General features: G+C 42.6%; 1 protein-coding gene across 1 annotated transcript in view; it reads right to left on the reverse strand.

The window, feature by feature from the left end:
• The window catches only part of LOC140458148 (structural maintenance of chromosomes protein 1B-like), a 146,280-nt gene that overhangs the window by 17,540 nt on the left and 116,232 nt on the right, over positions 1-12,508 (reverse strand). The window contains exon 23 of the mRNA XM_072552306.1: positions 585-654. Within this exon, the coding sequence (XP_072408407.1) occupies positions 585-654 (70 nt within the window). The remainder of the gene's footprint in view (positions 1-584; positions 655-12,508) is intronic.

The following is a 12,508-nucleotide window of genomic DNA, read 5'->3' on the forward strand; positions in this document are numbered from 1 at the left end:
AGTGTAAACAACTGTAATAGCCCATTCAACTCAAACAATCTACTTATGCTCCACATGAGCTTCCTTCCATCTTTCCTCATGTCATCCTGTTATTTTCTTATCTCTTTTACTTATTGAGTCTCTACATAAATAAATGTGTACAATTCTTCTCAACCAATCCCTCTGGTAGTGAGTTCCACATTCTCATCATTCTGGGCAAACAGGTTTCTTCTAAATTTGCTGTTTGATTTCTTGGTAATTATTTTTACATTAATACCCTCTAGCTTTGCTCTTCCTGGTAAGCACATAAACACACTTTATGCTTATTCTATCAAAACCTTTTGTAATTTAAAATACCTTTAATAAGCCACCCTAAGCTTTCTTTTATCAGAAATAGAAGAGACCATAGGTAACTACACATTTACAGTAGCATTCTTGTAAATCATTTTTACATCCTCTATTGCACCAAAGTTTAATACAAATGCAACTTATCAATGCTATGCCAATCAAAATAAAATTTTGTTTAACTAGAAACCTAGGAATTCTTTGGCAAATTGAGAACAGTAATTGATGGAGCATGCACCCTGACAACACAGAATACTTACTTTTCCAATATTTGTGTTATCCAAAGCAGCATCAACTTCATCCAACACAAAGAAAGGGGCAGGTCGGTAGCTGGAATAGACAAATAATATTTTAAAGTACATTTTTAAAATGAAAGTAACTTCTTCGGTGAACATAAAACCTATTACATTTGTAACAGTGGAGACTGGCAAACTAATCAGAATTACAAAATTAAATGAAGTGTCTAAAGTTTCTCTTCAGAATGGAGTGAGAGCAAATAGAAGGATGAAATATCATTGTAAAATACCTGTTTCATAAAAATAATAAAAGCAATGGGCTGCATGTATATCATATATTGATTTTCACATTATTTAGAACATAGAAAAGTACAGCACAGAACAGACCCTTTTGGCCCAAGAAGTCAATATGGCAAGGTACAATCCATTTTTAACAGCAGCTTGACCCAAAATACTTATTCAGGGATAGGTAAATCGAACAACATTAGTCTATAATTTTGCATCTGAACTATAAATTTTGTGATTAATCATGTAAGCCCTTTTCCTCTCACTTAATTTTGAAAAGACAAATCCTGCAGTTATTTTCCAATATACCTCAATTTCTAATTTGATTAAAAAGGGCATTATTATAGAAACAGCAGCAAAATTAACTTTAAAAAGTGCATATATTGTAGAATTTGCACTTATCAGTACAAATAGTTCAATACCCTATTTACTTGCAAGTATAATGTGGTGTGCTCTTTTTTAAATTCAGGGTGATCCATCAGCATTATTCATGATTGTAACTGTTCATTTTTATGTTCATTGGGAGGACAGAAAATCTACCTAGACTGATCCTATTTCAAACAACTTACACCTCTTGGCATGGGTGAACATAGGTACCACAAAGATTGGAGTCATTACTTAAAATGATTGTAGCTAGGGCCAACAAATTTGTGGACAATGCAAGGAGGTCCTTGAAATAATTCCACAGAGCCCAATCTCCGCTAACCAAGTCACTCTTTATTTACACATGCAAAGTCCTTGACACTGATCCAGCGGCGCGTATCAGGATGTCTTGACAGTCCCGTTTTATCTGTCGCTGATTGGACCAGTTTAACAACATAGGGCTGACCTCATTACAATCACTAGATCCCTTCTCCTGAGTCCAAGGACATAGGCTGGTTCTTTTTCTTTGAGCTCTTCCTGGGGTATTTTAGCACTGGGTTATATTCCTCTGACTCTGCCATGGATACAGGTGGCAAGTAGCACAAAGTAGCTGGCCTCTTGTGCCTGAAGCCTATCGGTAGAAATTTATTCTCTTCTTCATGAAACAAAGGCAGTGATGCTGCAACACCAACGACATAGGTAGGAGGAGGGCTGAGGATGTTAGGCAGGCTTTCGGGGAGCTAGGTTGGAAGCTCAGAGTTAGAACAAACCGAGTTGTTGTCTCTGGTTTGTTACCCGTGCCACATGATAGAGAGTCGAGGAATAGGGAGAGAGAACAGTTAAATGCATGGCTGGAGGGAGGGATTCCGGTATCTGGATAACTGGGGTTCTTTCTGGGGAAGGTGGGACCTCTATAAACAGGATGGTCTACACCTGAACCTGACTGGCACCAGTATCCTTGGGGGGAGGTTTGCTAGTGCTCTTGGCGGGGGGGGGGGGTTAAACTAACTGCAGGGGCATGGGAACCTAGACTGTAGCTTTAGGGTGCTGGACCTGGAGTGTAGGGAGGTTAGGAACATGGCATCAATCTCAAAGGAGGGTGCCTGTAAACAGGAAAGTGGCTTGAAGTGTGTATACTTCAATGCAAGAAGTATACGAAATAAGGTAGGTGAACTTGCAGCATGGGTTGGTACCTGGGATTTCGATGTTGTGGCTATTACGGAAACATGGGTAGAACAGGGACAGGATTGGCTGTTGCAGGTTCCAGGGTTTAAGTGTTTTAGTAGGGTCAGAGGTGGGGGGAAAAGAGGGGGAGGTGTGGCATTGCTTGTCAAAGATAGTATTACAGCAGTGGAAAAGACGATGGATGAAGACTCGCCATGTGAGATAGTTTGGGCTGAGGTTAGGAATAGGAAAGGTGAGGTCACCCTGTTAGGAGTTTTCTACAGGCCTCCTAATAGTCCGAGAGACGTAGAAGAAAGGATTGCGAGGATGTTTCAGGAGAAGAGTGAAAGTAATAGGGTGGTTGTTATGGGGGACTTTAACTTTCCTGATATTGACTGGGAAAGCAATAGCTCGAGTTCGTTAGATGGATTGGTGTTTGTCCAATGTGTGCAGGAGGGTTTCCTGACACAATATGTAGACAGGCCAACAAGAGGTGAGGCCATACTGGATTTGGTTCTGGGTAATGAACCAGGCCAGGTGTTAGAATTGGAGGTAGGTGAGCACTTTGGGGACAGTGACCACAATTCGGTGACTTTTACTCTAGTGATAGAGAGGGATAAGTGTGCACTGCAGGGCAAGAGTTATAGCTGGGGGCAGGGAAATTATGATGCGGTGAGGCATGACTTAGGATGTGTGGCTTGGAAAAGTAGGCTTCAAGGCAAGGGCGCAATTGATATGTGGAGCTTGTTCAAGGAGCAACTATTGAGTGTCCTTGATAAGTATGTACCTGTCAGTCAGGGAGGAAAGGGTCGTGTGAGGGAGCCGTGGTTTAATAAGGAATTGGAATCCCTTGTTAAAGGGAAGAGGGCGGCCTATGTAAAGATGAGGCGTGAAGGTTCAATTGGGGCGATTGAGAGTTATAAGGTAGCCAGGAAGGATCTGAAGAGAGAGCGAAGAGCAGCAAGGAGGGGACATGAAAAGTCCTTAGTTGGTAGGATTAGGGAAAACCCAAAGACTTTCTATAGGTATGTCAGGAATAAAAGAATGACTAGGGTAGGAATATGTCCAGTCAAGGACAGAAGTGGGAAGTTGCGTGTGGAGGCTGAAGAGGTTGGGGAGACACTGAATGAACACTTTTCGTCAGTATTCACTCAGGAACAGGACATTGTTGCCGATGTGAATACTGAGTCACAATTAATTAGAATGGACGGCTTTGAGGTATGTAGGGAAGAGGTGTTGGAAATTCTGGAAAGGGTGAAAATAGATAAGTCCCCTGGGCCTGATGGCATTTATCCTAGGATTCTCTGGGAAGCAAAGGAGGAGATTGCAGAGCCATTGGCCTTGATTTTTATGTCCTCGTTGTCTACAGGAATAGCGCCAGAAGACTGGAGGATAGCAAATGTGGTTCCCTTGTTCAAGGAGGGGAGTAGGGATAACCCTAGTAACTATAGGCCGATGAGCCTCACTTCTATTGTGGGTAAAGTCTTGGAGAGAATTGTAAGGGATAGGATTTATGAACATCTGGATAGGAATAATGTGATCAAGGATAGTCAGCATGGTTTTGTGAAGGGCAGATCATGCCTCACAAATCTTACTGAATTCTTTGAGGTGACTAAGGAGGTGGACGAGGGCAAAGCGGTAGATGTGGTGTATATGGATTTTAGTAAGGCGTTTGATAAGGTTCCCCATGGTAGGCTATTGCAAAAAATACGGAGGTATGGCATTGAGGGTGAGTTGGAGGTTTGGATTAGGAATTGGCTGGCTGGAAGAAGACAGAGGGTAGTAGTTGATGGTAAAGGTTCATCTTGGAGTGCAGTTACTAGCGGTGTTCCGCAAGGATCTGTTTTGGGACCATTGCTGTTTGTCATTTTTATAAATGACCTGGAGGAGGGGCTAGAAGGTTGGGTGAGCAAGTTTGCGGATGATACGAAAGTCGGTGGAGTTGTTGACAGTGAGGAAGGATGTGTCAGGTTACAGCGGGATATAGATAAGCTGCAGAGCTGGGCAGAAAGGTGGCAAATGGAGTTCAATGTGGGTAAGTGTGAGGTGATTCACTTTGGTATGAGTAACAAAAAGATGGGGTACTGGGCTAATGGTCGGATACTTGGTAGTGTGGATGAGCAGAGGGATCTTGGTGTCCAAGTACACAGATCTCTGAAAGTTGCCACCCAGGTAAATAGTGCAGTGAAGAAGGCATATGGCGTACTGGCTTTTATTGGGAGAGGAATTGAGTTCCAGAGTCCTGAGGTGATGTTGCAGTTGTATAAGACTCTGGTGCGGCCACATCTGCATTATTGTGTGCAGTTTTGTTCGCCATACTATAGGAAGGATGTGGAGGCACTGGAACAGGTGCAGAAGAGGTTTACCTGGTATGGTAGGAAGATCGTATGAGGAAAGGCTGAGGCACTTGGGGCTGTTTTCATTGGAGAAAAGAAGGTTTAGGGGTGACTTGATAGAGGTGTACAAGATGATTAGGGGTTTAGATAGGGTTGACCATGAGAACCTTTTTCCATGTATGGAGTTAGCTATTACAAGGGGGCATAGCTTTAAATTAAGGGGTGGTAGGTATAGGACAGATGTTAGGGGTAGATTCTTTACTCAGCGAGTCGTGTGATCATGGAATGCCCTGCCAGTAGCAGTGATGGACTCTCCCTCTTTATGGGCATTGGATAGGCATATGGAGGATAGTGGGCTAGTGTAGGTTAGGTGGGCTTGGAATGGCACAACATCGAGGGCCAAAGGGCCTGTACTGCGCTGTATTTTTCTATGTTCTATGTTCTAACACCTGCTGTGTCCCTCCAAGATCTCAATGCTTGACGGAGAAGGAGAATCCATGGGATCCACCAACCTTTCTGACAGTTCCTAGAAACCAGACACATTTTGCTCCCACCTAGTTTGCAGCTTTCATACGAGCCATGTGTTTGTTCAGGACCTTTGCTGAACCTGACCTTGTGTCAACCATGCCTCTTACCAATGAAGGGCCATTCTCATGGTTCTTACACCAAACTTCATCCCCTGAAGTAAACTGTCTCGCTTGCTTAGCAGAGTCTTATGAACTGGCATTCCTGAGTTTCGGGTTTTTTTTCTATATCCCCACACCCCCATCCCAGGTTTGGGGAGATTAGATCAAACGGTCTTCTGCCCGTTAGCAACTCTGTTGGAGCTGTAGTCTGTTTCATTAAGCCTACCTTCAAAATTTGGATGGCTGTTTCTGCCAGACCATTGGATGTGAGATGATATGGAGCTATCCTTGTATAAAGTCATACAGATGTACAGCACGGAAACAGATCCTTCGCTCCAACTTGTCCCTGCTGACCAGATATCCCAACCCAAAATAGTCCCACCTGCCAGCAACAGGCCCATGTCCTCCAAATCCTTCCTATTCATATACCCAGCCAAATGCCTCTTAAATGTTGCAATTGTACCAGCCTCCACCACTTCCTCTGGCAGCTCATTCCATACACATATCACCCTCTGCATAAAAAAAAGTTGTCCCTTCGTTCTCTTTTATATCTTTCCCCTCTCACCTTAAACCTATGCCCTCTAGTTCTGGACTCCCCCACCCCAGGGAAAATACTTTGTTTATTTATCCTATCCATGTCCCTCATGATTTTGTAAACCTCTATAAGGTCACCCCTCAGCTTCCAACACTCCAGGGAAAACAGTCCCAGCCTATTCAACCTCTCCATATACCTCAAATCCTCCAACCCTGGCAACATCCTTGTAAATCTTTTCTGAACCCTTGCAAGTTTCACAACATTTTTCTGAAAGGAAGGAGACCAGAATTACATGCAATATTCCAAAGGTGGCCTAACCAATGTCCTGTACAGCTGCAACATGACCTCCCAACTCCTGTACTCAATACTCTGACCAATAAAGGAAAGCAAAAAAAAAGCCTCCTTCACTATCCTATCTACCTGCGACTCCACTTTCATGAAGCTATTAATCTGCACTCCAGGGTCTCTTTGTTCAGCAACACCCCCAGGACCTTATCATTAAGTGTATAATTGCTGCTAAGATGTGCTTTCCCAAAATGCAGCATCTCACATTTATCTGAATTAAACTCCATCTGCCACTTTTCAGTCCATTGGCCCACCTGGTCAAGATCCTGTTGTAATCTCAGGCAACCTTCTTCGCTGTCTACGACACTTCCAATTTTGGTGTCATCTGCAAACTTACTAACTGTACCTCTTATGCTCAAATCCAAATCATTTATGTAAATGACAAAAAGTAGAGGACCCAGCACCGATCCTTGTGGCACTCCACTGGTCACAGGCCTCCAGTCTGAAAAACAATCCTCCATCACCACCCTCTGTCCTCTACCTTTGAGCCAGTTCTGTATCCAAATGGCTAGTCCTCCCTGTTTTCCGTGAGATCTAGCCTTGCTAACAGTCTCTCATTGAGAACCTTGTTGAACGCTTTACTGAAGTCCATACAGATCACATTTACCGCTCTGCCCTCATCAATCCTCTTTGTTACTTCTTCAAAAAACTCAATCAAGTTGGTGAGACATGATTTCGCACACACAAAGGCATGTTGACTATCCCCAATCTGGTCTTGCCTTTCCAAATACATGTATATCCTGTCCATCAGGATTCCCTCCAACAACATGACCACCACCGACATCAGACTCACTGGTCTATAGTTCCCTGGCTTGTCCTTACCACCTTCCTTAAAAAGTGGCACCACTTTAGCCAATCTCCAGTCTTCCGGCACCTCACCTGTGACTATCGATGTTACAAATATCTCTGCAAGAGGCCCAGCAATCACTTCCCTAGCTTTTCACAGAGTTCTCCAGTACATCTGATCAGGTCCTGGGGATTTATCCTCTTTTATGTGTTTCAAGACATCCAGGACCACCTCCTCTATAATATGGACATTTTGCAAGATGTTACCATCTATTTCCCTACAGTCTATATCTCCCATATCCTTTTCCACAGTAAATACTGATGAAAAATACTCATTTAGTATCTCTCTCATTTTCTGCGGCTCCACACAAAGGCCGCTTTGCTGATCTTTGAAGGGCCCTATTCTCTCCCTAGTTATCCTTTTGTCCTTGATGTATTTGTAAAAATCCTTTGGATTCTCCTTAACTCTATTTGCCAAAACTATCTCATGTCCCCTTTTTGTTCCTCCTGATTTCCCACTTAAGTATCCTCCAACTATTTTTGTACTCTTCTAAGGATTCACTTGATCTATCTAGTCCATACCGAATATATGTTTCCTTCTTTTTCTTAACCAAACCCTCAATTTCTTTAGTCATCCAGCATTCCCCATATCTACCAGCCTTTCCTTTCACCCCAACAGGAATATACTGTCTCTTGTTATCTCATTTCTGAAAGCTTCCCATTTTTCAGCCATCCCTTTATCTGTGCCCAATCAGCTTTTGAAGTTCTTGTATAAATCCTCTGTGCAACAGATTTGATATTTATCATTTATTTAAAGGTGTTTACCATTTGTTTAAAATTGCCACAAAGGTAAACAAATCCGTTGGGCTTCACAATCGGTTTGACCAGTGCTGCTCAGTATGCGAACTGGACTGGTTGGATGATTCTTTTGCTTTGCAGCCTCTGATTTTGCCTATAAGACAAATATGCACAGGGCAGGCCTTGCAGAATTGTGGAATTGCATACTGGTTAATGTACAAGGTGGCCTTGGCTTCTCTGGTAGTCCCTAGACCTTCCTGAAAAAATTTCCTGGTATTTAATTCGGACTTGACTCAGGCAACCATTTTCTAATTGAAATATATTGAGCCAGTCCAGGTCAATTTCGCCCCTGAGCGTTTTACTACAATCAGTGGACTACTCTTAAGAGAGTGGAACTGAAGTTGTATCCTTAATTTCCAAAGATTCCCCAATATTGGTCCAGTCTAGCTGAGGTCTTGAACAAACATAAGGGTTAGATCACTGAAATGGTCGCTCCAGTATTGACCTCCATTAGAACTGGGTGATCATTTAACCAGACGCTTATTTTGATTGGTTTATTTAGATATTGAGAGGCAATTTCACAATTCCAAACCTGATGTAGTTAAAAATCACACAACACTAGGTTTATTTGGAAGCACTAGCTTTCAGAGCACTGCTCTTTCATCAGGTGGTTGTCAGATGTAGATGGACTTTCCAGCATGTGCACTCTCCTGGATATTGGCCTATGAGTTCTCTTACTCAATTTAGATCTAATAGGAGCGTTTTGCAGTCATGGTCCACATACCGGTAGCAACTACAATGGCTTGCTAGCCCAAATACTGAAGAAAATTTTAACCTTTTGACCAAGGCTTGACTTTGTTTTGTGGTTTTGTTGTGAACTGACCTGAGTGAGGCTGTGCAATTGTTGATCTCAAGTGTTGATCCCAAGCTGAGTCAGACTGGTGATGGTGCCCACTTCCATCGGAATATCCTGCAACTTGTATGCTCCATTTGCTGCATTTTTCAGTGATAAAGCCAATTGTACTGCCTGATTGAAGTCCAGCTGGGATTCAGCTATTAGGCACTTTAGCATAGTTACATCGTTAATCCTACATACCAAACAGTCTCTCAGCATCTCATTAAGAGTTGAACCAAGGCACATGCCTCCGCCAGTCGTCCTAATCTAATCAAAAATCCCAGTATGGATACTTGTTGTTCTTGAATTGGCAAGTAAAACTGATAGTGTCTCAGAATAAGGGGAGGCTTGGGATCATAATGTTCTTAAAAAAATCTGTCAACTTTTGAAAGGTTGTAGTATCGGGTGCCTCAATGAAAGTTAAGCCTCTAATAACTGAAAAAGCTACAGGCCCACAAGCTGACCAGAGAATTACTTGTTGCTTTTCATTTGCCCAATGCCATTTGTCCAGAAAGAATAACACATTTTTTTCCATATGCTGGGCCCAGTCTTTGACAGCAAGATCGAAGAAGTCAAGCTTCCCAAATAATAAGACCATAAGACATAGGAGTGGAAGTAAGGCCATTCGGCCCATCGAGTCCACTCCGCCATTCAATCATGGCTGATGGACATTTCAACTCCACTTACCCGCATTCTCCCCGTAGCCCTTAATTTCTTGTGACATCAAGAATTTATCAATCTCTGCCTTGAAGACATTTAGCGTCCTGGCCTCCACCGCACTCTGCGGCAATGCCCACCACTCTCTGGCTGAAATGTCTCCGCATTTCTGTTCTGAATTTGCCCCCTCTAATTCTAAGGCTGTGTCCACGGGTCCTAGACTCCTCCCTAACGGAAACAATTTCCTAGCTTCCACCCTTTCCAAGCCATGCATTATCTTGTAAGTTTCTATAAGATCTCCCCTTAATCTTCTAAACTTCAATGAATACAATCCCAGGATCCTCAGCTGTTCCTCGTATGTTAGACCTACCATTCCAGGGATCTTCCGTGTGAATCTCCACTGGACACGCTTCAGTGCCAGTATGTCCTTCCTGAGGTGTAGGGACCAAAACTGGACACAGTACTCCAAATGGGGCCTAACCAGAGCTTTATAAAGTCTCAGTAGCACAACGGTGCTTTTATATTCCAACCCTCTTGAGATAAATGACAACATTGCATTCGCCTTCTTAAATACGGACTCAACCTGCATATTTACCTTTAGAGAATCCTCGACTAGCACTCCCAGATCCCTTTGTACTTTGGCTTTACAAATTTTCTCACCGTTTAGAAAGTAGTCCATGTTTGTATTCTTTTTTCCAAAGTGCAAGACCTCGCATTTGCTCACATTGAATTCCATCAGCCATTTCCTGGACCACTCTCCTAAACTGTCTAGATTCTTCTGCAGCCTCCCCACTTCCTCAGTACTACCTGCCTGTCCACCTAACTTTGTATCATCGGCGAACTTCGCTAGAATGCCCCCAGTCCCTTCATCCAGATCATTAAAATATAACGTGAACAGCTGCGGCCCCAACACTGAACCCTGCGGGACACCACTTGTCACCAGCTGCCATTCCGAAAAAGAACCTTTTATCCCAACTCTCTGCCTTCTGTCAGACAGCCAGTCCTCAATCCATACCAGTAGCTCACCTCGAACACCATGGGCCCTCACCTTGCTCAGCAGCCTCCTGTGTGGCACCTTATCAAAGGCCTTTTGGAAGTCTAGATAGACCACATCCACTGGGTTTCCCTGGTCTAACCTACTTGTCACCTCTTCAAAGCATTCCTACAGGTTTGTCAGGCACGACCTCCCCTTACTAAATCCATGTTGACTTGTTCTAATCCGACTCTGCTCTTCCAAGAATTTAGAAACCTCATCCTTGATGATGGATTCTAGAATTTTACCAACAACCGAGGTTAGGCTAATTGGCCTATAATTTTCCATCTTTTGTCTTGATCCTTTCTTGACCAATGGGGTTACAACAGTGATCTTCCAATCATCATAATAGCACAATGCAGAAATGTTTACCCGAACTCAAAGACTGTTGCAATTGAATTTCTTCAGGAGCATATTTTGCCACTGTCGCCACCGAAGTAACTCCACAGAGGCCGGTATCCCATCACCAAGTCACCCTTAATTTACACATGCACAGTGCTTGACACTGGTCCGGCTTCCTCAGCCAGTGCTCAGAGTAAACCTCTGACACTCCTGTTCTTACCCGTAAGCCCGGACTCCCTGATTGGACCAGGTTAACAGCCCCGATCAGGAAACTCATGTTCTATGAGGTCTACCTGGCTGACCATGCCACAATTCTTTCCCAATGAAGGATGTTGAATACCTAAGCAACTAATAGATCAGCAGTTCAAAGCATATCCAGTGATCATTGAAAACAACAGAAATGATAGATAAAGTTATTAAGGAAACAGAAGGAATACTTGCCTTTATTAGTCAAGGCACTGAATACACAGAAGAAAGGTTATGATGGAGCTGTCTAAGACGTTAGGCCACACATGAGATAGCTTTGGCAAATAGGGTTAAGGAGAATCCATACGGATTCTACAAATATATTAAGGAGAAAAGTATAACTAGGGAGAGAATAGAGCCTCTTAAAGATCAGCAAGGCTGCCAATGTATGGAACTGCAGGAGATGGGACAGATACTAAAAGAATATTTTGCATCAGTGACTCATAAATTGAAGTCTGGCTTCCAACATCAATTTCAGTCCGTGAGGGATAGAAACTGGGGAAAAGAGAAACCCTCCGGTGGTAAGGGAAAATGAGATTGAAGATAGCAAAGATAGTTTACCACGGGTAAAAAGGAAACCCATGAGGGGGAAAGAGAAGTAAAAAAAACTCAGGTGTTTTCACTGTGATAAAATAGGCCACATTAAGTCATAGTTTTGGTGGTTTAAGGAAGACGAATGTGGGAACACAGGATAAGCCAGCGAGTTTTGTTGAAATGGTAAAGGAAAACACAGTCAAAGCTAAAAAATAATGCAATAGGATGTGCAACGATACCAGGGGTTGGTTGAGAGGGAAGTGTCAGATGTCCTTAAAGAATTTACTTGCAAGGGTACGGTTTACATGTATATGCCATGAGTAGCAGGTAAAGTAATTTACATTTTAAGAGATATAGGAGCATGGCAAACTTTGATGATGAGTAATGAGAGAGATGTAACTCAGATGGAGTGTTGCCAGAAAAAGTGGTAAAACGTGGAATTCATGGTGAGGTGAGAAGTTTTCCATTATATAAAATGAGGTTGGAGAATCTAGTGAGAAATGGAGAAGTGGTGGTAGGAGTAGTAGAAAAATTCTTGGTTCCAGGAATACAATTTGTCTTTGGTAATGACATAGCTGGATCACATGTGGGAGTGATAACTACTGCGGTTGATAAGCCACTGGAAAATCAGGCAAAGGTATTACAGGAAGTATACCTTGGGATTTTTCCTGACTGTGTGGTATCAAGGTCACAAAGCTTTAGGTTAAAGTAGGAGGGAAAAAAAATCAAAGAATAAAGATAAGGAAATTGAAGTTCAGTTGTCAGACTACGCTTGATCAAATGGTGTGGAAAAAACAAGAACAGGTGAATATTTTTAGTTTGGAGATATTAACTGAATTATGACAGAAAGCTGGAAAACTGAACTCAAAAATCATACACTGAAAAAGAATCTGAGAGCATCTAAGAATGTTGCTTTCTTAAAAATGACGTCTTCACGAAGAAATGGAAACCGTCACAAATTCAGGTAGATGAGAAATGGACAGAAGTTCATCAAGATTAAGGT

This window comes from Chiloscyllium punctatum, chromosome 32 (assembly GCF_047496795.1).
Source record: "Chiloscyllium punctatum isolate Juve2018m chromosome 32, sChiPun1.3, whole genome shotgun sequence".
Classification (NCBI taxonomy): Eukaryota; Metazoa; Chordata; class Chondrichthyes; order Orectolobiformes; family Hemiscylliidae; genus Chiloscyllium; species Chiloscyllium punctatum.